At 37.0% G+C, this 27,998-nt stretch overlaps 1 protein-coding gene and 1 pseudogene across 2 annotated transcripts in view; one reads left to right on the plus strand and one right to left on the minus strand.

Annotated features, from left to right (window-relative positions):
- LOC138171309 (kinetochore protein NDC80 homolog pseudogene) lies at positions 1-15,159 on the plus strand (annotated as a pseudogene).
- The window catches only part of CUNH5orf22 (chromosome unknown C5orf22 homolog), a 24,317-nt gene continuing 7,345 nt past the window's right edge, over positions 11,027-27,998 (minus strand). Inside the window, exons 4-9 of one of the 2 annotated variants that reach the window (XM_069100759.1) lie at positions 26,831-27,284; positions 24,877-24,939; positions 24,501-24,622; positions 19,741-19,822; positions 18,416-18,555; positions 11,027-17,451 (exon numbers count right to left, since the gene is read on the minus strand). In XM_069100759.1, the coding sequence (XP_068956860.1) occupies positions 17,319-17,451; positions 18,416-18,555; positions 19,741-19,822; positions 24,501-24,622; positions 24,877-24,939; positions 26,831-27,284 (994 nt within the window). In that variant the 3' untranslated portion in view covers positions 11,027-17,318. The remainder of the gene's footprint in view (positions 17,452-18,415; positions 18,556-19,740; positions 19,823-24,500; positions 24,623-24,876; positions 24,940-26,830; positions 27,285-27,998) is intronic. The other variant, XM_069100760.1, reaches the window with a different exon arrangement.

Here is a 27,998-nt window from a genome sequence, read left to right on the forward strand (position 1 = left end):
ATGGCGTATTAATAAACTTTCTCAACTATAACTCCAAGAAAGGCTGAGCTGAATTCTTTCCAGATGCCCTGTTGAACCTATCGGGATCCCGTTTCTCCCCCTCCCCCCCCCTAACAACACCAATTGGCAAATAATACAAAATATATTAAATGGGATCCTCATGAATTATTGTCTGAAGTCTTATTCTGAATACTGAAAATACCATTCTGGATATATGATATAGTCCTATTCCCCATTTGTTTCTATGAACATATATTCACATATATAGAAAGATATGTGTATGTTGTGTTAAGTATTCCACCTAGTGGCCAGAACTCCTGCTATCATGCTTCCCAAGAACCATTATAGAGATGAGATAAACAATGTATGAATCATAACATCATAGATTTAAAAATGGACAGGACCTCAGAGGCCATCTAGTCCAAACCCCTTATTTTACAGATGAGGACATAGGGAAAATAGCCATTTTAGATGCTTTGGTTCTTAAATACTTAGAGTAAATCTCCTGCCCAATTCATTCCTTTTCTTAAGACAACAGAAAAAAAAGAAAAAACACTTGGACCAATTTCAGTCTAAATTCTTTGTCATTTTGATCTAAAATAGGAAGGGAAGGTAGAGAAAGAAATTCATAGACTCTCAAACAGCAGTGACCTAGTAAAAGTATAACAACTATCTGAAAAGCTGAACACACTTTTAAATTTAATATGTATTATTAACTTTTTTTTTCTCCATCACTTTTTAAAAAAACTCTAGACAATCAACAAAACAATAAATCTAAACCTTGGGTTATATTGTTTGCCAATTTCTAAGGTATACTCACACAAAAAATTTACAATTATGATCTCCTTAGCTTATTCAAACAGCCTCTAAGCACACCCCTGCCTCAAGGAAGAGTGCTCCAGTAAAGTAAGAGATGGATGGAGTACGGTGAATGAAGCTTTCAATGAAGCTTTCTGGACCTCCTTCCTTACTTCTTCCTTTGAGTAGCATTCCTCACCTCTGTCCAGAGCTAAGGATACCCCTATGCTTAGGTGGCAATATTTTTAGACATTAAGTCACTAAGCTTTAGCATATGTCAGTTTTTCATCTTGGCCTATGGACCACACTTTGAGAATCACTAAAAAAGTTTATAGACTTAGAGCTGGAAAGACCCTCAGAGTCCATCTAGTCCAATTTCCCTCCTAAGGAGACAGTCTCAGACAAGTTGTAACTTGCCCACTGTCACAAAAGTATCAACAACTGGGATTTGAATTTGAATCTAGGACCCCTGACTCTAAACCTAGTATTCTTTCCAAATTTACCTTGAAACATTTATGTTTTCAGTATCTATTCAAAAGTTCTTCCATGCGTTTTAGGAATGTCATGGGGTTTTGGTCTACAGGAAAACTGACTGGAAAATTGTCCCCCCAAATCTACTATAAACCTAATGCTATTTTAAATAATATTTTATTTCCCTCCAATTATGTGCTAAAACAATTTTAAACTTTTTTTTTTTTACATTTTTGAGTTCCAAATTCTATCCTTTCCTCCTCTCTGAGATAGTAAGAATCAGATATAGGTTATACATGTTCAATCATATAAAACATTTCCATATTAGTAATTTTGTACAAGAAAACTAGAATTTTTTTAAAAAAGAATGAAAGAATGTGAAAACAGCATGCTTCAGTCTGCATTTAGACAATATAAGTTCTTTCCCTGGAGGCAGAGAGTATGTGTTTCATCATTAGTCCTTTGGGATTGCCCTAGATCATTGTATTGCTGAGAATAGCTAAGTCATTCACAATTCTTCCTTGTACAATATTGCTGTTACTGGGTACAACATTCTCCTGGTTCTGTTCACTTCACTTTGAATCAGTTCATGTAAGTCTTTCCAGGTTTTTCTGAGTCATCCTGCTTGTCATTTCTTATAGCATAATAATATCCCATCACAAATATATACCACAAGTTGTTTAGTCATTCTCCAATTGATGGACATCCCTTCAAATTCCAATTATTGGCCACCACAAAAAGGAACTGCTATAAATATTTTTGTACAAATAGATCCTTTCCTCCCTACACCCCCTTGAACTTTTTGTCATCTTTAGGATATAGACCCAGCAGTGGTATTGTTGGATCAAAAGTTATGCACCATTTTTAAAACCCTTGGCCATAGTTCCAAATTGCTTTCCAGCATGGTTGGATCTGTTCACAACTCCAACAAGTGTCCCAGTTTTCCCACATTCCCTCCAACATTTATAATTTTCCTTTTATATTAGCCAACCTGATAGGTATGAGGTGGTACCACAGAGTTGTTTTAATTTGCATTTCGCTAATCAATAGTGATTTAGAGCATTTTTTCATGTGACTTATAGATAGCTTTGATTTCTTTGTCTTAAAACTGCCTGTTCATATCCTTTGACCATTTATCAATTGGGGAATGACTTGTTTTATAAATCTGACTCAGTTCTCTTTATAGTTGAGAAATAAAGCCTTTATCAGAGATACTTTGTTGCAAACATTTTCCCCCAGTTTTCTGCTTTCTTTTTAATTTTGGTTGCATTAAGATCAGCATTCCTGTTGAAGGAACCAGGGATGTTTAGCATGAAAAATAAGGCTTAGGAGAAAATGATTTCTGACTTCAAATATTTGAGGAATTGTCATGTGAGGGAATTTGATTTGTGCTTGGTCCTATAAGGCAGAACTGGGAGCAATTTGTTGTAGACTGCAGAGAAGCTGATTTAGGCTTGATATGAAGGAAAAACAAAACAAAACAAAAATCTCTCTAATGAAAAGAACTATGCAAAAGTAGAGGGGTCTGCTTTGAGAATTAGCGAGCTCCCCTCATAAGAGGTCTCCAAGCAAAGATTTATTAGTTATATTATAGAGTAGATTCAGTTTCTAGAAAAGGTTGAATTAGATGACTTCTGAGATGCCTTCTTTCATTCGTAAAATTCTATAATTCTGTGCTTTTTATCTTTGTTTATTTTAGTTTTAGTTTAGTTTAATTTTCTGTCATTGGATTTTGGCAAAGAAGGCATTTAAAAAAATAACTTCACTCTTGTACAATCAAAATAAGCCACAAAAATGACACTCTCTGCTATAGTGAGGCCTAGTCTAGCTACCCTTTCTTCTTTGAATCCCAATGCCACAGAGGGAATAATTGGTTTTGTGTAGACTCCCTGAGCAATTGAAAAGTTTACAGGGATGGTATAAGCCTTTGTTTTAGACTTTAATAGTATCCTCCTATGGACAAGAAAGACATACTTCTTGGAGCTTCATGGAATATTAGTAATTGGGGATGAATTATTTGGCTTGAACTATTATAGATGTAATCATCCTATTTAGGAAGAGAGTTGGTTGAAGTCAAACTTCTTGGTGAGATTCCTAAGAAAGCTAAACATAAATCAGAGAGCAACTAAGCTAAAAAATGGAGCTGCCCTCCAGAGGGCCAACAAATTTATTCTTAATCACTAAGGATCCATTTTCCATAAGATGCCAAAGGGCATAGCATCAATCATACAATCATTAACCTAGAGCTAGAAGGCTATTTAGTCTAAGTCCTCCTCATCTCTACTTCCTGGTTTCCCTAGTTTCCTTCAAGTCCCAGTTAAAGTCCCATTATGAAAAGCATTTCCTGATTCCTCTTCATGCTAGTGCCTTCTCCCTGTTGATTTTCTCCAATTTATCCTGTATATATTTTGTTTGTAGTTAACAAGTTGTCTCTCCTATTAGATTGTAAGCTCCTTGAGATCAGGGACTGTTTTACCTTTTTTTTGAATCACCAGTGCTCAGCACAGTGCTTAGAACATAGTGGGTGTTTAATGAATGTTTACTAACTGACTAACTGAATAACTAACCCCTTCATTTTCCAGATGAGGAAACTGTGGACTAGAGGGGTAAACTTACTTAATATCATAAAAGTTGTAAGTGGCAATGCCAGGCTTCTAACTCTGGTCCTCCAAACTGCAAATCCAGTGATCTTTCTATTATACCACACTGCCTGCCCATGTGTGCCCTTGATTGTAAGATACAACCAAAGTCTTAAACAAAAGTCACCTCCCTGTAAACTAGTCTAGCAGTGTCAAACTCGAATAGAAATGGGGGCCACTACACCATACATAATCCCCACAGGATGCATATTGACTTAGAAAACCATACTTTTATATATTTATTTTTTAAATTATATATCAACACATTAAAATCAAATAAAAATGAACTAGATATAACATGCAAAGTTACAAATTTGACAGTTTGTTTTCAGTATTTATGTATGTGTGTGTAAACACACATATACATGCACACACATAAAATCTAGATACATATAAATTAGGTAAAATCTAGTTAGAGATAAAAAGCATGTGTTTTTTAATTTATTTTTAATTTTTGGAATTAAACAAGCATTTCAATAACAGTCCAATAAAAAAGATGTACAAATTTACTATGCACAACTTGCTATTCCTTTCACATATACAGCAAAATTATTACATAAATTTCTTTTTGTTCTTCCATCCCTCCTCCCCCACCCTAGAGATGGTTACTATTAAACACAAATACACACACATGTACAATTATTCTATATATACTTCTATTTATCAGTTCTTTCTCTGGATGCAGATAACAATTTTCTTCATAAGTCCTTTATAGTTAATTTGGGTATTTATAATAGACAAAATAACTTTTTGCTCAAAGTTGTTCTTAAAATAATATTCCTGTTACTATATGAAATATTCTCTTGGTTTTTCTCTTTTCACTCTTTATTATTTTGTGCAAGTCTCTCCATGTTTTTCTACAGTCGTTGAGCTCATCCTTTCTTACAGCATAGTAGTTTCCATCACCATCCTATACCAAAACTTATTCAGCCATTCCCCAATTAATGAGCCATCCCTACAATTTTCAGTTCTTTGCCACCACAAAGAGAGCTGCTATAAATATTCTACAACACGTAGGTTCTTTTCCTTTTTCCCTAATCATCTTTGTAAATAGACAAAGTAGTGGCATTACTGGGTCAAAGAATATAGGTACTTCAATAAGTCTTTGGATATAATGCCAGATTGCTCTTCAAAATGGTTGGATCATTTCATAATTTCTGCAAAATGAATTAGTACCCCAATTATGTCTTAATATCAAACTGATTAAAATTCACTACAAGAAAAGATTCAAAATTAATTTAATATTGCTTACTAGAACCTTGGCATCTTTTATCAGAAACAATTTTATTATCAGTTATAAGCTTTTGTGATAATGCAGTTTTCAATATGAAATGAATGTTAATTTCATGCTGTGTTAAGTTTTAGTAGTCTTCAGGATTAAAAATAACTACTCTAATAAGTATTTACTACCAAACAAACAAAAAAAAACCATCCTTGCATAAAGCTTTCACATTTCAACAAAATGTCTTGGCAAATAAAAATCTGGATCACTAACTTAATTATATGTTTTTAGCACTGTATTACATTCATTTTCAAAAACTTCCATTTGAATGCTACTTTTTACTCTTACATAAAAAAAAATTGAAGCACTAAATAGAAAAAAATGTTTTCACACATTTTGAATCCTTCAAATCACCTTTTAAATTCAAAGAGCAATGTTTTCTATCTTGTTTGGTCTTGAATTCTTCCTCTCCCTTTAGATCTGACAGGTAGAGTATTTCTTGCTCTTCTAATTTGCTTATGGAGTCACTCTTTATGCCTAAATCATGCCAAAGATTTGTCATCTCTAACTTCTCTTAACATTCTATTTTACCTTCTTAGTTTCTTTCTTGTTCATGTTTTGTGTTGGATTTATCGAGTTCTGAGAGTTGAGTTCCCCTACTAGTAGTTTTGTTATCTATTTCTTCCTGTAACTCATCAAATTTTCCCTTTAAGAATTTAGATACTATACCACTTGGTGCGTATATGTTTAGTATTGATATTGCTTCATTGTCTATTTTTTTTTTAGAAAGATGTAGTTTCCTTCTTTATCTCTTTTAATTGGATCTATTCTTATGTTTGTTTGTTTTTGCTTTTACTTTGTCTGAGATCAGGTCCCTGTTTTGTTTTGTTTTCTGCATCTGAAGCATAATAGATTCTTGTCCAGCCCTTTGCCTTTACTCTGTGTCTCTTTGCTTTAAGTGTGTCTCTTGTAGACAACATATAGTAGGATTCTGGTTTTTGATCCATTGTTCTATCCACTTCCGTTTTATGTGAGAGTCCATCCCATTCACATTCATAGTTATGATTACTACATGTGCATTTCCCTCCATCTTATTCTCCCTCCTGTTTGTCCTCTCTCCTCTCACCCTTTCCCTCCTGACCAATATTTTGCTTCTGTTTACCGCCTCCCCTGATCTTCCCTCCCTTCTGTCAGTCTCTCCCCTTCTCCCCCTTTATTTAATCGTCTCCCCTCCTATTTCCCTGTTGCATAAGATAGATTTCTATATTCAACTGATAATATATATGATTCCCTCTGTGAGCCAATACTGATGAGAGTAAGGTTCAGGTGATGTTTGTTGCCCACTCTCCCATCTTCCTCACCATGGTAATTGGTCTTTTGTGGGAAATTTTCTTCATGTGAAATCATTTGCTCCATTCTACCTCTCCTTTCCTTCTACGCCCACTATACTCCTCTTTCTCATTCATTAATTTTTTTCATGTTGTTCCCTCAAACTCACCTTATGCCCATACCCTCTGCTAATATTCCTTCTAGCTGTACTATTTAGTGATATAATTTTAAAGAATTACAAATATCATCTTCCTGTGTAGGGATGTAAATAGTTTAGTTCTATTGAATCCCTAATGTTTTCTTTTTCCTTTTTACCTGTTTTTCTTCCCTTGGGTCTTGATATTGGAGGTCAAATTTTTGCTTTAGTTCTGCTCTTCTACATATGAAAGCATGACATCCTTCTCTTTCATTGAATGACCATTTTTTCCCTTGATGCATTATGCTTAATTTTGCCAGGTAAGTGATTCATGATTATAGTTTTAACCCCATTGCCTTCCATAATGTTATGTTTGATGACCTATGATCCTTTAATGTTGCAGCCACCAAGTTCTGTGTAACCCTGATTGTGACTCCCTGATATCTGAATTGTTTCTTTCCGGCAACTTGCACTTTTTCCTTGCAATACCACTACTAGGTCTGTATTCCAAAGAGATCATAACAAAGGGGGAAGGACCTACATGTACAAAAATATTTATAGCAGCCCTTTTCATGATGGCAAAATATTGGAAACTCAAGGAATACACATCAATTGGGGAATGGCTGAACAAGTTGTGTTATATGAATGTAATGAAATACTATTGTGCAATAAGAAATGATGAACTGGCAGATTTCAGAAAAATCTGGAAAGACTTGTACAAACTGATGCAAAGTGAAATGAGCAGAATCAGAAAAACATTGTACACAGTATCAGCAACATTATGTGATGATTAATTAGGAATGACTCAGCTCTTCTCAGCAACACAATAATCTGACAAGTACAAAGGATTCATGAAGGAAAATGTTATCCATATCCAGATAAAGAACTGATGGTGCAGATTGAAACATTTTTTAAACTTACTTTATTCTTTCTCATGTTTTTTATTTTTAATCTGTTTCTTGTTTCACAATTGTGACTCACATGGAAATATTTTTATATGATAGCACATGTATAAACTGTATCAAATTGCCTACCATTTTCAGAAGAGGGGAGTAGATGTAGGGGGAATTTGGAACTCACAATTTTGCAAAAATGAATGCTGACATTTTTCTTATCATGTAACTAGTGAAAAAACAAAATACTATTTTTTAAAAATTAAGAAAACCTTCAGATAGTAATTCCTAAGTGCTTGGGGCATAGCTGCTAAAATTACAAGAATCAAATGATTCTTTTTAATTTTTACATGTAGGAAAAACTATTTTTTTTATTTTTAGTTGCCTTTCCAAAAATGGAGTTTTATCTTAGCTGAAACAAATGTGCATAAATGTAACAATCTTATTTCAATCTTGAAGTTTTAAATACAAGTCACTTAAATGCCCTATAATATCTACATTGGAAATTAAATCCTGAAGTCATTTCTTATAAAAATTTTCTGGTGTTCTTTCATTTCTAAAAACATTTGATTTCATGGAGAAATTGCTAAATTTACTTCAAAACTTCATGACAAGAGAGCCAGAAAAATTCTGTATAATAAAGCAGACCTACCTGCTTCACTTTAAAATTCTCAGAGTAATGAAGAAAATCATCAATTCAATCCCCAAGTATGCTTAAAATTTACTGTTTTCTTAATAAAATTTGGCACAGTTCTGTTTTCATTACTTTTAAGATGTATAATGCAGTGAATATGATGAAACTTACCATTGAGAGCAATTTCATCCTGATTAGTTAATAATTTAGCTACAAATCCATTGGTCTTCCCTGTCCCGGATGCTACATTGAATGGAGTAACACACTAGTTTTGATATTGGAAGATTATAAAAAAGTCCATATATGGGGCAGCTAGCTGGCACAGTGAATAGAGCACCAACCCTGGAGTCAGGAGGACCTGAGTTCAAAAACGGCCTCAGATACTTAACACTTACTAGCCCTGTGACCTTGGGCAAGTCACTTAACCCCAATTGTCCTGGCTTCCCCCTTCACCCCCCTCAAAAAGAAGAAAAAAAGAAAAATCCATATACTTCCCTAACAATGTTTTTACCTGTTGGACTGTCATTAAAGAGAAAGAATATCAAGCAATTCATCACTCATAGTAAGATTTTTGTGACATGTGTGAATAAACACAGCTGTCTAAGCCAGTCTATCAATATTTGTACTTTTATCAACTACAACTGAAAAAGTCAATTCTCCTATTTTGATTTAAATTTTCTACTGATGTTGGTGGCAAAATATTCTGAAAATTTAAAAATATTCATTGAAGAAGTCTTCATCATATGCTATTGTCTATACTGTTGATTTCTGATTATGATTGACATTTCACATGTACATATGTATGTAGTATGTATGTAACCTGGGCATGGCAAGGCATGCCCAGTTCTAATATGGAGGCATTCTTGAGGGGTCTCTGGAGCATATCTAGATTGTCAAACATAGAGGTCTTTGAGTCCCCTTACACATGGGGGTGTAAGTAGCCTCCTTTGACTGACTCTGCATCTTTAAAACTGCTAAAAGTGAGCTGTTTGCTCTCTACTGCTCTGTTAGTAGCTGTGTCAAGAGGGAAAAGATCCCAGTTCACCTATAGCCAAGTATGGCATGAATTGTACCAGGGAGAGGGGAAGGACTTTTTTTCCCTTGCTCTTTTACACTAGCTCCAAGAAAGAGGCCTGGAATTGTTTCTGTCCTGTGTCATTTTCAGTTTCAGGTGCACAGCATGGAAATCTTGAGAAGCTAGGGTATCTGGCGCTTGAATTTGGAACTGCGCTGTATGGGAAGCCTTAAGCTATGAACCAGTCAAGATATTAGGATATTAGGAGACATTGTCTATATCTGACTTATCTGACACAGTCCTATATCTGACTTTGTGACTAAATGTAATGGGGATACAAAGGGCCTATTTTCCAGAGCTAAGGCTCAGCAAGCAAGCTGTGCCCTGAGCTTGGCATAACAGCAAACCTTTGTACTCACCCTCTGGCAAAATCCCACATAATGTATTGCTTCAACAAGCACCAGGTGTTTTGAGTTCAAACACTAGACAAGTGCCTGTATTCTGGTCATGAAATCTTGCTATGAATCAAACTTGTCTCATTGTTACAGTTACCCCCTCATTGTCAGGACTACAGCTCATTGTGCAGTCATTGGTATATATGTCTCCCCAGACTGCTTCTGGTGCCCACACTAAGGGTGGGGCTCTGGCACGTGTCCTTGCCTGCAAGTCATTTCTTCTGTTTGATCCCAGACTCTCCTGTCTCTAGCCTTCTCTGTTTGGTTCAGCCACCCACGGGTTAGAAGATGGTTCTGGTCCTGGTGACAAACCTAATCCTTTTCCCTTCCCCAGAGACTGAGGTGGTGCTCAGGAGGAGACTGGGGGGAAGAGCAAGGGGTGCTGCCTCCCACATTAAGGGGAGTAAGTTTGTATATTTGTGATTATAACTTTTTGAAGTAAATATTCATGTAAAAGCTAATCTGAGTTTAAGTGACTAAATATAATGGGGATGCAAAGGAACCCCCACCTCCACCCCCCTACAATTAAGGGCACATTATTGGTGAGTTAAAGCCTTTGCAGAGAGCCTAAATATCCCAAACTCCTTTAAGGGTAAGAGAATCCTGGAGGAGGGGTGAAATTTAACCTACCTGGCTTTCCAGGTGGTGAGGGCCAGGACAGTTTGTATCACATGTACATACAGCAGAAAATGTAAAGCACAGATTAGGGGGCACTTAGTAAAAGATATATGAAATTATAAATGCCTTCTATAGAGGAAATGTTATATATCTGAAGATATTAATTTTTAAAGCATGGCTCTGTTTTTACACAATTCAAAGTTCAATGAAGTGCTACCTAATTTGCATGGGGAGGGGTAGTTTCCTCTCTAAAATGTTTATTTGAAAACAGTATTAAGTTGGTTTGGTTCAACTGGCAAACGTCGTATCTTCTACTCTTTGAAGGGACTGCTCCAACAGATGAGACTGGTGCATTAATCACTCTCATTTTAACAAATGAAAAAACATTTAATATGTACTTCTGTGATGAATTTTGAGGATATAAAAAAAAAAAAAGTGAAGATAGTCCCTACCATCAAGGAACTTATAAGAGGGGAAGAGTGGCTGGGGCATTTTGTTTTAAAAAAGAGTGTAGCCAAAAGAGAAGTCGATACACCCTTTTCCATACTCCTGGCTGGACTGATTTATAGTTCTAGAACTGGAAAGGATAGGAAGGATACAGCTGGATACAGCGGGTGGTGAGGGTGTGCCAGGTGAGAAAAGAGAGGCTAAGGAAGTATGACTAGCCCAACTGGTCTCAACCAGAACACTTACCATTAAGGACTTCAGGTGCTTGTAATTCCTAGACATTTTCACAAGCATCACCCAATATAGTCTTTACTCTGACACTGGTATTTTTATGTGTAAAACAACTAAAAAAAAAGACTCAATTCAAAACACAGTTTACAAGATAATTTATTATTCCTTTAGTTTAAGTTTTTTAAAACTATAAGCATGCCTCCTTTGATACATAAAAATAATTTACTCAAATTTTCTTTTGTATAGACTTCTTATATACAATGCTTTTAAGAACTTAAAAAAAAATTAGTAACCAAACAGAAATAAATAAGATTTCCTCAATTTCCTCCACAGCCCTAGCTTTAAATGACAAAAAGAAAGAACATTCCAAATTTCTTAGCACATGATGTATCAAAATAGAAAACAAATCAGTTGTGGTTTCACACCAGAAAGTGAGCAGGACATGCTGCTATCTGCTTTGTGAAATCAATTCACATCAAACCAAGGAGTGCAGCTAGAGAATAAGATCATCTGTAGTTTGGTGGATGGCACCATCTACTGAATTGTAACAGTATTGTAATTTACACTCAAAGTCATTATTTATTTCCAAGAAAGGATGCTTCTGCTGCACAAGATCTTCTATCATCTAGGCAAAAAAGCAGTCTAAAGACTGTAATAAGTGGAAAAATGTGAAAAGCACTAATACTATTAGTATTATTTGAAATTTAGTGCTTTCAGATGTGCAAAGTGCCACACATAACATCTCATTTGATCTTCAAAATACCCCTGTCAGTTAATAGTTTATAAATATGCATAAGGTGCCTATGTGCCAGGCGGGATACAAATACAAAAAGAACAACAACAAAAAAAACCCAGTCCTTACAATCAAGGAGCTTACAATCTAATAAAGACAACACACAAAAGAAAGCTGAAACCGAGGTTGGGGGGAAGGTATTCTATGATCTGGAGTTGGAGATAAGTCAGAGACATCCCAAAATAGTGCAGCCACATGAGAAATGAGAAGTTTTCAGGTGAGCATAGTCCTTAAATGGAAGTTTTGGAGTTCATGGCTCCACCCCTCAATAAGAGGGCAAAGGGTGGTGAAGAGGTAGAATACCCAGGCTTATAAGATCTCATAAGATATAGAGGTTTTTCCAATAATGAGTTTTCTGGAGGATGATGGAAAAGTCAGAGAAGTGCAGCCAGCAGATTTTACAGATGAGTAAACTAAGGCTTACAAAAGGTGAATGATTTGCCCATGGACTCATAGGTATTAAGTGTCAGAGGCAGTACTAGAACCCAGGTCTTCCATATTTCAAGTTCAAAACACCCCACATTCATTAAGCTAATACAATGTGCCAGGCACAGTGGATACAACACAGAAAAAATAAGGTTTGTCCTGAGCTTACATTGTAACAGAAGCTAACAAACATAGGGCAGTGCTGGCCAGTTTGGAAGGATATTGTGGTCTAGGAAGTCATACGGTGGTGAATTGAGTTATAGGGCAATTGACTAACATATCCTTTTGGGTAATGATAGGACAGTGCTGACTCAGTTACCATTCCCAGAATAAGAGGAGAAAAAGAAAGGATGTGAGTGTTGACAGGGCAAAAAAATGGCAGGAATGAAATGTAACACTAGATTGCATTTCATGATGTAGCCTTAAGTATCTGATGATTACTAAACCATGGTATGTCTGGGTGCTCAGTGATATTAATAGTATATAACAGGTCAGAAATGAATAGCCTAATAGGTCAGAAGTGAAAACTTGATTCCCTCCCCTAATATTTATACTCAAAGGTGCCATACTATTTGTCAGAGCTGCCTATTAGTTCGCAATGGTAACATGTTCAAAATGAAAACCCAAAGGCCTTGGAGTATCTTAAATGCCTTCTCAAAGAAAGGTAAAATTTCATTCAACCTATGGATAAAGTACTGGCCGTGGAATCAGGCTCATCTTCCTGAGTTCAAATTCAGTTTCAGACACTTATTAGCTGTGTGACCCTGGGCAAGTCCCTTAACCCTATTTACCTCAGTTTCTTCATCTTTAAAATGAGATGGAGAAGGAAACGGTAAATTACTGCAGTATCTTTGCCAAGAAAATTCCCAAAGAGGTCATTTAGAGTCAGACACAACTGAACAATAGAGTTTAAATTAAAAACTCTTTCCCACCATAACAGATAGCTGACTTGTAGTTTGAGCTACATAATCAACACCATTATGAGAGAGTGTATTCAAGAAAGTGTATTGAAGGACTGGTCAGGCATCCAGGGAGTAACCTTTCTGAGACTAATACACCATTAAAGAATGTTACAAGGAAGAGGTTATATATCTTTTAAAGTGGTAAGGACAAAGCTTACTCTAGAGCAGGAGTAGGGTACACAGGACAACGTAAAGAGGGTTAGATCAGTCATTTGGGGTCAGTCAAACTGGGCTCAATTCTTGGCTTTGCTGGTTATTATATAGGTGCCCTTGGGCAAATGACTTTAACTTTTCTGCACATTGTTGTGCCTGACTCTTCACGACCCATTATGGGGTTTTCTTGGCAAAGATACTTAGAGTGGTTTGCCCTTTCCTTCTCTCGCTCATTTTAGAGATAACAAAACTGAAGCAAACAGGGTTAAGTGACTTGCCTGGAGTCACATGGCTAGTTTATGAGACTGGATTTGAACTCATGAAGGTAAGGTTTAGGTGCAGCGCTGGCACTTTCCTGAGCTGCTGACTATTGGTGACACCAAGACCCTTCTTACTGATCCTAGCCTCCTTGATCCAAGTCCCATTGTCTGTCTTACCCTTAAGGTATAAGAAGATTGGAAAGGTCACAGGGATGAAGTTAGAATCTTTGGCTTCAGAAAACAAAAGGTTAACTGAAGAAATTCCAAGAGTGGAATGAGAAAGAAAAAACACACCATATGAGTCTGATATCACTAATAAAACTGAAATCATCTTTAGAAACATCTGTTCAGGGGCGGCCAGGTAGCACAGCGAGTAAGAGCACTGGCTCCAGTGTCAGGATGACCTGGACATCGAATCCCAGGCTCAGACACTTAGCACCCATCCAGAAACACCTGGCCGTGTAACCTTGAGCAAGTTACTTAACCCCAATCGCTTAGGGGCAGCCAGGTGGCTCAGCAAGTAAGAGCACCGGCTCCAGTGTTGGGATGACCTGGAGATCGAATCCTGGGCTCTGATACTCAGTACCACACCCAGAAATAACTGGCCATGTAACCTTGAGCAAGTTACTTAACCCTGATTGCTTTAAAAAAAAAAAAAGAAACAGATGTTCAGAAGTATCAGGCATATATGAACAATTTGGTGTTCCACTATTCTTGATCAGAAATTATTCTCAGTGAAGAAGCTCCTACAGCAGAATTAGAATTAGAAGCAATAAAAAGAAGCCTGACTACAAAATATTATTGATATCGATAAGTATTTAAATGCCAACACTGGGAGAATACATCAGGAAAGAAATTAATTCCAGTAAACCATCAAAAAACTAATCACAGAACTAGAGACAGAAGAAAGCAGTTATGGGATGAAAAACAAAAATATGCTAGAAGCGAAGAAGTGATTGAAGCACAAACTGGCAGAATATCACAAACTTGATAAAAAATTAAAACTTAAAAATTAAAAAAATATTAACTTTTTGGAATAAGAGTGCAGAGAATTCCAAAGGTTACAACTTTGAACTTAAGTTTAATCCTGAGGCTGGTACACATTATCCTGTGAAATACAGAATTCAAGTCTATTTACCACTTACGGAGCATCTGAACCAAAATGAGAATAAATAAACCAAGTAAAATGAAGAAACAGGTTCAGAAGAGACCCTAGAACAAGGGAACACAATGATAACAGAATTGAATAGTGTAAAAATGTTAAATGATGAAATTCAAAAACTGAAGGATCTTTAAAAAAAATTAGGGAAGCTAAAGAGAAAGACAGAAAATGTGCCACTGAAATAGAGTTCCTGGATAAATATAAACATTTACTTGAAAGTGGAGTTAATAAAGGCCTCAGTGAAGTCAGGAATGAACTGGATAACATTCAATAGCAATACCAGCTGGTGTTACAAATGACAACTGAAGACAAAAACTAAGCAATATTTTACAGTATGTCCTAGGAATAGTTGCTAACCACATTAGATTTCTTGAAAAAGCACCTTGAGAAACATTGCTACACAAGAGTGTGAAGGATTCATTGCTGAAGATTTTGTGGAAGATATTAAAGAAATTGTAGAAAAGTAAAAAAAAAAAAAGCTACTGTTATCTTTTCCAGTGCATGAAGACAAGTGAATTACTGTATTATAGATGAAGGCTTCATTTCTTAAGACGTGTCAGTGCCAAGACTTTTTTCTTTTTATTTTTTTTTAAAAGCATTTATTATTTGTATCTCCTGCCAATTGTCAGTAATGCATCAAAAGCAGAGAGTTAATTAGAATTTTTACTCTTTACGTTTGTATTTGCCAACTTGTATCTTCCAATCATTTCTGAATTTATTTTCTAAGTGTTAACTTGCCAGCATATGATATTCATTCAACTCTCCTTAATCTTAATGTACTAGGATCTCCAAAAGATCAATGAAGGACAAAGCATGAATTTATATTTACAATAAAAATGATTCAAATGAAAAAAAAAACATAAACTATGGCCCTCAGAAAATCAATGGGAGGGCAAAAAGAAATGTTAAGTTTTATTTCCTTCACCTATGACACCACATTCAATTTAAATTTTTGCATTATCCTCCACAAATATACCCACTGTGTGCACAGAATTAAGCACTACAAATATCAATGGGGTTTATGCCATTAAGGATCATATCATTCTAAAGAAACTTAAAACCTTTAGAAAACTTTTAAGAATTGCTCTTCCTCCAAATGAGCATGGTTCATATACTAAAATACGTATGGATCTTCTTTATAAATTAGACAGTAATGCAATTGTACTTAAGCATTTGTTCCTCTCATCAACTGTGAATCTGAATTTTCTCATGGCCTCTTTGAACTCATGCTAGCTATACTCTCTTAGGATAGTTATCCTTAATGTCTGGATTTGTGGTTGTTCAGTCATTTTCTTTTTTTTTTTGGAGGGCAATTGGGTTTAAGTGACTTGCCCAAGGTCATGGGGCTAGTTTTTGTGTTAAGTGTCTGAGGCCAGATTTGAACTCAGGTCCTTCTGACTCCAGGGTTGGTGTTCTATTCACTGCACCACCTAGCCACCCCTGTTCAGTTATTTTCAGTCATGTCTGACCCAATTTGGGTTGGCTGTTTGGTTGTTTTTTGACAAAATTACCATTTCCTTCTCCAGCTCATTTTATAGAGGAAAAGACCGAGGCAAATGAGGTTAGATGACTTGCCTGGGGTCACAAACTATTAAGTGTCAGAGGCCAGATTTAAATTCAGAAAGACAAGTCTTCCTGACTCCAGGCCCAGCACTCTATCCATTTCGTCACCAACTGTCCTAGTGTCTAGGTTAATAGATCTCAATGACTGTTACATGAAAAGATCTTTATCACTGTACTAAGTAGATAACCCTGTGTCTGTGATAATAATCAAAGCTGTGCTTGTAACACTCAAATACTCAATTTGGCCAGAGGGGGAATTCCATTTAGGCATTTCCATTTACCCATCACTCCCCATCCTCTATCAACAAGGCACCCCACATTATCCAATTTGGGATTCTGAAAGGGCAAGCTAATCTGTTTCAACAAATGGAAAAACTGCAATGTTTAAGAGAAATGTCATAGCCACCAAATATTCTATACAGACTAATCTATGCAGCAGCTTAAGTTGTCCAGTCAAAGATCTCCTAACTGTGTAATCTTAGGCCTGCATGGCTTTAGCAAAAAACTCAAGAGACCATGAGACCAAATTTGAGAGTACCCACCTTATGAACTTTAATGAGGGTTATCTTTCTACTGCCCTGTGGAAGGTGTACTTATTTTACTATGAGTTCATATGCAGCTGTGTATTTTGTGAATATGTATATTCTGAGGGATCCCTAAATAAATGTTTTGGGGATTTGAAAAAAAGATGAGTCTGATTCCAGGCCTGGCACTGTATCCACAGCACCACTTAGCTCCCCAATAGTTAATTACCTCTTCTTTAAAATTGAGGGGATTGGATGACATAACTTCTAAGGTTCCATCTAGCTCTTAATCATGCAAGCAGGGTCCACTATAGTTTACAAGCCTGAAAAACAAGATTGGGTTGGGAAGGGACATGGAGGACAAAGAAAAGATAGACAAAAAGATATGGTCATACAGTAACTCTACAAATTGGCATATTTGATATCCAATGACCTAGACAGATGGAGACTTAAGATTAGATCATTAGAAACAATTCCAATTAAAATTTGTAAGAAACCAAAATATTCATTTTAAGAAGTTGCATGGGTTAGTTAAGGAAAAATTGCTAATACACTTTTAAAAAATGGAATAGAAGTCTTTTTTCCTTTCAAGCTGGAGGTGAATTGCCTGAATACTCCAAGTGAATGTCTAGACTTCCATACAAAATATAAAGCACATTAAGGACTTTTTCTTGTATAGTATCAACTTGCTCAGAAGGACAGTAGTCATCCAAACTTGACCTGTAACCAAAATTTGAATAAAATTACATAGTTGAAGACAGATGAGGCTAACAAGCTTTACTATTTAACACCAATGAACTTTACAGTGATGAAAGCCTGCCTGTGAGCTTTGTGATGACACTGTTAGAATTTTTAAAATAAATCATTCCTTCCTGGAATTTACTAGAGAGGAGGGTAGATATATTTTGTTTTGAGACATGAGTACTTTTGTCAATTCTCACATAAATGCTGTGGGTTTATGTTACTTAGAAAGCCAAATAAAAGGACAATTAGAACAGCAATTTTTAAAGTTTGGTCCATGAGATTAGATTTTAGATGAATAGCTGGTGAAGTCTGTTGAGTTTCCAGAGAGCACAAAGAAAAAAAAGCTAGGCAGAGGGAAACACATCTTGTGACTTAGTGACTGACTTTGTGGCTAAAAAAAAAAACAACATCGCTTAGCTGTAGACTAAAGGAATAGATGGACAGAAAAGTACAAAAATCTCGGCCAAAGCAGCCCCTCTATAACAATGATTTTCCTATGCCTATCCCAGCCACGACTGATCTTGCCTTGAGAATGAATCCAGGTCTCCCTCCTGCTACAGAGCACAATGACAGAGGGTTGAGTAGCAAAGACTGAAGTCAGGCAAAGGTTTTTGTTTTGCTTTTCCTTTTGGGGGTAGAAGAATGGAGTTACTTGGGCAGGTGGTCTGTTTTCAACGCCAAAAAAACTTCTGAGTAAAAAGTTTAGGAATCAGGGTATTTAGCATGTTGCTATGCCTCAGTTCTGTTCACCCTAAATTACACAAAATTTGCTAGGTAATGAAACCAGTATGTACGTATGTGTCTGTAGACAGATACAGATACTATAGCTATAGAGAGCCATTAAAAGTCAATAGAAGGAACATGTACATAGATAACAGCAGTTAATAATTTTATGCATTTACTCTGTAGAAAAAGAAAAGAATAATTTAGTGAGTCTTACCGGGCAATAGTCACAAGAGTAGGCTTCGGTAAGGTTTTAAGTAAATACTTTAGAGATTGTACCAGACACTCAATTTCTTCTTCAGTGCTGACATGGTGAGGAAGCTCAGAATAATCACAGGTCAGACCAGCCTGATGGACCTAACATTAAAAAAAAAAACCTTTAAAAAGATAGTTTTAAAACACTAAACCTTTTTTCTTTAGCATCGTTATAGTAAAACTTTTCTTTTTATACATTTCTAAATATAGTCCTCTTCATTTTCTACCTAGAAAAAAAAGTGGTTCAGCAAAACTAACCAACACAGCAACTGAATTTTAGAGCATATGTAATGTTCCATACTCTGAATTTGCATATCTGCAAACAAGAGATGTAGGACTGTCTGCTTTCAAACAATTTTATATTCACTAAAGTCTTTGTATAGAGGTGACAGGAATTTTGTCAATAGCAGTTCATTTTCATTTTTTAGGATAAGAGATTTAAAGCTCTACTCTCTCATTTTACAGATGAAGCAACTGAAGCAGAGATGAAGTGACTGGACCAGGATCACACAGCTGGTAAAAAGTCTGAGACAGGATTCGATCCCAGGCCTACCTGACTCCAAGTCCAGAACTCTACCCATTATACCAAAAGACCTCAAACTTTTTCAGTCCCACCAAAATATGAAGATAAAGGACAAACTCCTAAGCCTTAAGAATGTTATATTAAAGGCTCAATCAAGCTGTGTTTCTGTGTGCAATAATCTTTACTCTAAAGAGCAGAGGATTTCATTAGCCCAAGTCTAGCCAATGAAATCACATTTTGAGCTGTATTTCAAACCAATAGACTAAATTAAGGTTTTTGGGGGGGGGGAGGGGAGAAGGATGAGGAAGAGGATAACTGTTTATCAATAAGATTGCCTCTTTTTCTTAAGTCACTGCTTAGAATATTGGCTTGTGAAAACAGATACCTACTAGTAGTCTCCTTTGTTTCTGTATTAGTGAAAAACTTTCTACAAGGAAGCAAAAACATGGTATAGGCACCCCCAATACACTGAGAGGATATGCAAAGCTAAATGTATTGTATTTCTATATCATATAAAAATGATGAACCCAAATGTTGATTATAAAAAATTTTCTGATTAATGGAGAACTAGAGATTTTTATTTTTCAATAATTTTTAATTCTTTTTAATTCATTTCTTTCAATAATTCAACCCTACTTCCAAAGCAGAGAAGCCAGTGAATCATTGATAAAGAGGCAATCTCCCCTCTCAAGCTTGCCCCCCCTCCCCCCCAAGCAAATGCTTTATAAAAGGCTAATTTATATTTCTCAGTTGAAAATATTTACCATCTCATAGTCTGGCGTTTCTGTCCGGTTTTTCAAACTCTGAACAAGTGGAATTAAGGACCCCATTCTGTAAAAATAGCACCTCCCCCCCAAAAAAAACATAAGTACACAAACACCATACATATCTTAACATATCACAATAGGAAAAGAAATTCTACTTAAAATTTTGAATTAGGACCATTTTATAAAATGTTTGTAGCATGAAGGAAAAAAAGCTATTATTATCTTTTCATTATCTTTAAACTTAATAATTTGTTTTCTACTTAATATCTTAAGACTACAGAATGTGTAGAAAGGTGAAGAGTTATACTTCTTATCCCTTTAAGCTAACATTCCATTGTCCTTTTAAAAATTAATCTGATTGGGGAGGCTAGGTGGCTCAGTAAGTAAGAGCACAGGCCCCAGTGTGGAATGACCTGGGGATCGAATCCCGGGCTCAGATACTTAGCACCACACCCAGAAATAACTGGCTACTTAGCACCACACCCAGAAATAACTGGTGGTGTAACCTTGGGCAAGTTACTTAACCCCAAATGCGTTAAAAAAAAATTTAATCTGATCGGGAGTCAAGATGGTGGAGTAGAAGCAGGACCTCCACCCGCCTCCGGCTTCCACCTTCCATGTAAAAATGGGACTCTGAACAAACTTTGGAGCTGCAGAACCCACAAAATGACACAGAGAAGCTAACCTCCTGCTGAGGACAGCCCGGCGGCAGTAATCAGCCAGCGCAGTGCTCTGGGAGCTGAGCCCAGACCCGCATGAGCTGGAGGTTTAGCCAAAGGGCGGGCCTGACCAGCCACTGCCTGAAGGGACTCTAGATCACTAGCACCTGGTCGTTTCCAGATTTATCAACATAAAGATGCTAAGGACAAAGGGAGAGGTCAGTGCAGTCTGGACTTTGGGACCAGTAATTGGGAGTGTGTGGGCTTCTGCCCCCAGGGCAAGAAACCTTTGAGAGGCCCCAGCACAGCCAGTGCCACATGGCAGCTTCAGCTCCTGACCTGCAGAGTGTAGGGGGACCAAGCATCAGTCTGAGGGGTAATCGCTCTTGTTTAACCTGCTTGGATCTGGATTGCAGTCTAGGGCAGAGGTCCTGCGGTGTGTGCCCAGCTTGTCAGAGCATGTGGAGACCTCAGAGAGGGCACCCATCTAATACCTCCGGCAATGGAGAAAACCCCAGCGTTTGGAACGAAAGCTCCCCTGTCTGGTGGCAGAGTCCTACTGTGGCAAAAAGCCCAGGGGTCAAGTGACTGAGGGGTGGCATGACCAGGCAAAGGAAACAAAGCAGACAGAAGATTCCAACATTAGACTCTTATTTTGGGGACAAAAAGGAGCAAAGCATGGAACAGGAGGAAGCCAGGGAAGTCAGAACTCCTGCACCAAAAGCTTCCAAGAAAAATACAAGCTGGTTACAGGCCATAGAGGACCTTAAGAAGCAGATAAGAGAAGTGGAGGAAAAATTGGGAAGAGAAATGAGAATGGTGCAAGAAAATTACAAAATGAGAGTCAACAGCCTGACTGAGGAAAATCACACCTTAAAAAACAGACTGACTCAACTGGCAAAAGAGGCTCAAAAAGGCAAGGAGGACAGGAATGCCTTGAAAAGCCAAATTTGCCAGATGAAAAAAGAATCTCAAAAGCTCAATGAGGAGAATCGTTTCCTTGGATTTAGATTGGAGCAAAGGGACGCTAGTGACTTAAGAGAAATCAAGATAATGTTAAACAGATCCAAACAAATGAAAGAATAGAAGACAATGTGAAATATCTCATGGGAAAAACCACTGACCTGGAAAATAGATCCAGGAGAGATAATTTAAAAATTATTGGACTACCTGAAAGCCATGATCAAAGTAAGAACCTAGAAATCATCCTCCAAGAAATTCTCAAGGAAAATGGCTCTGATGTTTTAGAACCAGAAGACAAAATAGAGGTTGAAAGAATCCACCAATCACCTCCTGAAAAAGATCCCAAAAAGAAAACTCCTAGGAATATTATAGCCAGGTTCCAGAATTTCCAGATCAAGGAGAGAATATTATGAGCAGCCAGGAAGAAACACTTTGAATATTGTGGAAACACAATCAGGATAACACAGGATCTGGCAGCTTCTATACTGAAGGATCGAAAAGCCTGGAATAGGATATTCTGGAGGGCAGAGGAGCTGTGATTAAAACCAAGAATCACCTACCCAGCAAAACTGAATATCATCTTTCAGGGGAAAATATGGTCATTCAGTGGAATAGAGGATTTTCAAGTACTCTTAATGAAAAAACCAGAGTTGAATAGAAAATTTGACATCCAGATACAAGAAACAAGAGAAGCTTGAAAAGGTAAACAGGGAAAAGAAATCATAAGCCACTGATGAAAGTTGAACTATTAACATTCCTACATGGAAAAACAATAATGAAACTTTTCTTAGTATGAAAATAGTTGAAGGGAATAGAAATATATATATCGGAGGGTATACGGGCGTATGAATAGATGTGTGAATGTGTGTATATATGCTTACAGGTATACATAGAGGGCACAGGACCAATTTAATAGGAAGGGATGATACTTAAAAGGGGAAATTAAGAGGTGAGAGAGTAATATAATGCGAGGAGATGGAGAGAGACAGAATGGGGTAAACTATCTCATAAAGAAGAGGCAAAGGAAAGGGGTTACAATGGAGGGGAAGAATAGGAAGGCAAAAGGGAATGGGTCAACCTTATTCTCACTGAATTTGGCTTGGGGAGGGAATGAAATACACACTAAATAGGGTATCTCACCCTATAGGAGAGCAGAGGAAAGGGGATGAGAGGGGGGATGATGGAAAGGAGGGCAGACTGGGGGTGGAAGGAAGTTGGAAGCACACACTTTTGAAAAGGGATGGGATAAAAGTAGAGAATAGAACAAGTGGGTGGTGGGATAGGAGGGAGGGAAATATAGTCAGTCTTTTACAATATATCTACTATGGTAATGTTTTGCATTAGCTACACATGTACAATCTATACTGAACTGCTTATCTTCCCAGTAAGGTTGGGTAACAAGGGAGGAAGGGAATGAATCTTGAATTAAAAGTTTTAAAATCAAATGTTTAAAATTATATATACTTATTAATACTATCTTACATGTAATTGGGAAAGAAGATATACAGGCACTGGGGCATAGAGAGCCACCATGCCCTACTGGAAAAGTTTAAGGGGGTATGGGAGAAGATATGGGAGAGAGCAGATTGGAGGAGGGGATATCCTGTGGGACTGCTATTCTGGGGTGGTGGGTAGGGGAAAAACGGGGAGAAAATCTGTAACTCAAAATCTGGCAGAAATTAATGATGTAAATCAGAAGTTAATAAAGCATTTGAAAAAAAATTAATCTGATCCACAACAAATGTGATAAAAGGAAAAAAAAAACCCACAGGTTTCCTAAAATATATTTTAAAATGACTCACTTGACCCCTCCTCTCCTTCAAGACACCATCCTATCATTCTCTCCCTAGCCTCTCACAGCCAGTTGTGATTTTTTTTAGAAAAAGCCAGTTAGATCAGTATCCATCCTTGTCCTTACCCAATTATCTCTCAATCCCTTGTAATATGGCTCCAAAGCTCAGTAATAAATTAATACTCTTCTTTCCAAGATTACTCACAATCTCTTAACTGCAACAAATGTTAACCTTTTCTTAGTCAACATTCCTGACCTTTTCTCAGCTTTTGACACTGCTGACCACCCTCCCTTTTTGACAATTTCTTTGGGATCCTGCACTTTCTTATCTTTCTTCCTATCTCTCTGAGTCCTTGATTACCCTTTTCTTCCAGCCCCAATTAGTGTTGGCATCTTCCCTTTAAAGTCTTCTCACTCTCACCCTCTTGGTGACCCATCAGGCAGCATGGGTCTACTGAATCAGTTTTGTGCAGATGATTATTAAATCTCTCCTCTAAATTTCCAAAACAGAAGCTATAATGGCAACTGTCCCACCTATCCCCTTCTTTTTATCATTCTGGCTCATTGGGCCCTTGGAATTTTGAATCATCTAGGCCTCATTTAATAACTCCTTTGACTAACTGGCAAGGGAGTTTGGAAAAGGGGAGTGAGCAAAGGATGCCACTTCCTTCTCCCCACTTCTAATCTTGGAAAGCCTCGTGTATGCGTGTGTGTGAAGAGCATACATGCTGAGATAGCTATTATACATTACATAATAACTACATCAGGAAGGTTAAGAGTCCAGATCTCAAACAAGCTAAATTGTAATCAATATATGAAAGAATATATTTCTCAGTTCACTGAGAACACAGAATACATACTAAAGATGCTGATGATGCTAGTAACAGAGCTACAAATAAGTCATCAATATTTAACAGGCAGTAATATTTCTTTATACTTGAGTTTTCTTCTAAGCTGCTTAAAGAAAAATAATCAGTATTTTTGTTATGCTGGCTTGAAACAGTGCTGATATGAATAGAGAAGAAAATTCTCCCCTTACAGTGATGACACACTTTAGAAGGCTCCTTTTTTATCTATGGACTTAACAAGATGTTTGGGTTGGCAGGGCTTGGTTAGCACAGGACCCCTGGAAAAGCCCTGCCCTACACTTCTCAAGATGCAGTTCCCACAGCAAGAAACAATTTTTTTCTAGCTGTAGAAAAATGCTACCTTTTACAGAGTTATGATAAGTTTTACTTTTTTAAACAAGGCTAACGATCTACACATATAAGCAACATGAAAAAAAATTCTCTAGAGGATTCCAGGAGGAAAAAAACACCCCCACCCCACGCCTTGATTCTCACCCAGGATTTGAAGCCCATCTCTGTACTGTTTCTTCATCATCACCATCACACAAGTCTGCAAAAGCAGCTTCTAAGTCTTCCAGCTGATGAATCCGACTTTCGACACAGTCTACCAAGTCCTCCTTTAAGAATGGAGTGTAACTGATTTCAGAATTCAAAGAAAATCCCATTACAATGAAAATTTCAGTTCCACAAGAAAAAGAGGGAGAAGCCTCATAAACCCCAACAAGAGGAAGATTTATTTAAATGAATAACAAACGAATGTTGGCAGTCCCTTGGAGGTTGTCACCTTAATAAGCTGCCAATCACGTATAACACAGGGTCTTAAAGAGGTTTTTTTTAATCCCCTCACTTCCCCCAAATAAAATTGGCATACCTCTGTCAGGTCTGTATCTGGCTTTTTAAAACTGTACAGTTCTTGTAAGAGCTTGTATTCTTCCTGGAAGACAAAACAAGCCCCCAGGGGAAAAAATGCTTAATAGTTTCAAAGATATGTATTAACATTAATGTTCAAAACAGTTTAACAATGGCTGTTACTAAGAAAAACTCCCTCGATGACTCTTTATAGGTCATTCTGGAAAAGTCAGATGAGAAGTGATCTTCAGATTTTTACACTTAAATGGTCCAATCCTTTTCAGGGACTCTTCACAAATGATTATTATTGGAACAATGAAGATTAATTAGTTATGTACAAATATTGCCTGAAGCCTACAGAGTAATAAAAGCCAGTATAGCTCTAAAGCATATGATAAAAATTCTTCAAATATTTTTAACTGTTTATAAATTTTACAATTTAAATATTTTAAACAAGATACTTATTCATCAAATAGAGATTTTCCAGATACCAGGCCAAATTTCTGGGAGCAAATAAGCAATACTGGGAGGAAAAAGTCCAGAAAACAGGACATATTTCAGTCAGTGAGGTACTGTACACATAGGGCTTGAAATTTACTGCAATTTTACACAAGACTTTGAGGGAGAAAAAATCCTCCCACTATGTGCTCATGTGCAAGGCTGTTAGACCACACCACTTACACAGGAGAGCATATGTGGCACCATAATCCCACTTGGGAATATGGGAAGCAGAAAGAGCCTTAGAATACATGTCCAAGCATTCTCTACTATGACAGCTTTCTAAGGAATTCTGATTGCTACTTAGTAATTTCTGATAGCTGTTGGTCACGGAGGCCATTGGCTCCAGGTGAATGATTCTCCACTTGAACACAACATACGTCTCATTCCAGCAGAGAAATGGGGAGAGCTGTAGATAGAAAATTTTCTCCTTTTTGTAGTTCCAGAGGGCATGATGCACTGTGCTCTATAGCAAGAAGGGGAAAATCAGGATGATGGATATTAGACAAACACTGAATATAGCCTACATTATAAAATCTTAGTGACCTTTAATGTTACATGAGAGTGCTGTCCTCTAAGTGACTCTTAATTGATTCCTATGTATCCATGTTGTAAAGACAGTAAAATGGAGACTGATATTTATGAGTACTTTTGATTTCTGACAATACAAGTTGTAGATTAACCCCCCCCCCATTTAAATTCTAAATGAGATACAAATAATAGGTGATTCTTTTAAAAAAAACTCACTAAAATTTAATGGTTTCACTTACTTTAAGGTTAATACTCTTCCAACACAAGTGCCTACAAATATAGGTCTAGAATAGCAGTTAAAAGTAAACTAGAGGCATGGAACATTAGCCCATTTGAATGAAAGATGTCATGTTGTTGTCACGATGTCACAAATGCAGTTATGCCTCAGATTCTTGCATTCTAATCTTTTTTTTTTTTTAAGCAATCGGGGTTAAGTAACTTGCTCAAGGTTACACGGCCAGTTATTTCTGGGTGTGGTGGTGAGTGTCTGAGCCCGGGATTCGATCTCCAAGTCGTCCCAACACTGGAGACGGTGATCTTACTCGCTGAGCCACCTGGCCGCCCCTAAGCAATTGGGGTTAAGTAACTTGCTCAAGGTTACACGGCCAGGTGTTTCTGGGTGGGTGCTAAGTGTCTGAGCCCGGGATTCGATCTCCAGGTCTTCTCAACACTGGAGCCAGTGCTCTTACTCGCTGTGCTACCTGGCCGCCCCACATTCTAATCTTAATCAGAACACATACTGCCTTGCTTCTGTGATCTGATAAAGCAGCCTGACAATCACATGCTTCTAGGTTGTTAGTTTTCCCTTGGGTTGCGTTAGTGACAGACAATGACACATGAACTTAAGAAGACATCTTTAGATCATGAGAAAGAGACTCTGAAAAATGCAAACCTATTTCCCGCCCTATACCCTGTATGTCTTTAGTAACCCATGCTAGTATATTTACCTGAGAGAACATTTCTTTGAAGGGATTCTTGACTGAAAAAAAATCTAAGTCAATGTCTAAAACAAAGGCATCTCCTTTCTTCAGAATCTGGAGAATCTCCCTAGCACCAGCTCTAGCTGGGCAGTCCTGAGTTTCAGAATTGCTTGAAACTGCTGGTGCTGTGCAAATTTGGGGAGTCAACTGTGATTCTGTTTCCTTTTCCATCCTTTCTGCTTTTGGGTTTGGACAAAGTCCTTCTGAAGAGGAAGAGTTTGTCAATGCAGTGCTTTGTGACTCTTCTGCAGCTAGCTTCAGCCTCTTAGCAGAAGGTGCTACTCCATTTTCCTCTTGACTACTGACTATCTGGGAAGAATTTACCAGAATTACATCCAACTCTAAAGGCTTTGGGTTCTCCAGCTGGTCTTCAGAGACATAAAGACCATCACTTAAGAAGTAATGATCTGTACTTGTGACCCTGAATCAAAGGAAAACAATTTCCAAAAGTGAAAAATGGGAAAATATGCTAAGATTTCAGTGTGCACTGTAGGAACAGGAGACATCTAAAAACGTAACAGAAACACTAAATTTGCAGAAGAAAATTTCATTAACTTGCAAAGAAATAGCTTTCTATAAAATCTAGAGTTTTTAAGTTTTTAAAAACTGAGAATGAATTTTTAAAAAATATTTACCTTTATAATACTTAACATGGAAAGCTACCTTACTGAATCACATGAACATGAGCGGAAGGTGCCTTTACCTTTTATTTACTTTTCTCCTTGAGGGCACTTTAAATTAGGTCCTTTAATGACCAGACTCTCCTTTTTTTATAGCACAGTTTACCAAAATAAAAAAATTAAATTAAAAAAGAACAAAAATAGATAAAAAATCTTTGAATTACTTGATAAGAAACCATACCAAAAAAACATCCTTTACAATCTAAATAGGAAATACAATTTCCACACTAACTGAAAACTAGATTAGCATATTCTTAAGTGTTCTAAAAGGGAGTATTTTAAAATACAACTGTGCCACTATCACTGAAAATTAGGAAAGGCAACCTAGTATGGCAGAAAGAAGACTTAGGAGTTAGAATGTGAATCTGATCAGGGCTCAAATCCCAGGTCAGACACTTACTATCTGTGCAACCTGTGGATTCGATGAGATCTCAGGGTCTCTTCTACCTCTAACA

The sequence above is a fragment of the Petaurus breviceps genome, unplaced genomic scaffold (assembly GCF_028583685.1).
Source record: "Petaurus breviceps papuanus isolate PSGF00001 unplaced genomic scaffold, PetGlider_PUasm1.0 42, whole genome shotgun sequence".
Lineage (NCBI taxonomy): Eukaryota > Metazoa > Chordata > Mammalia > Diprotodontia > Petauridae > Petaurus > Petaurus breviceps.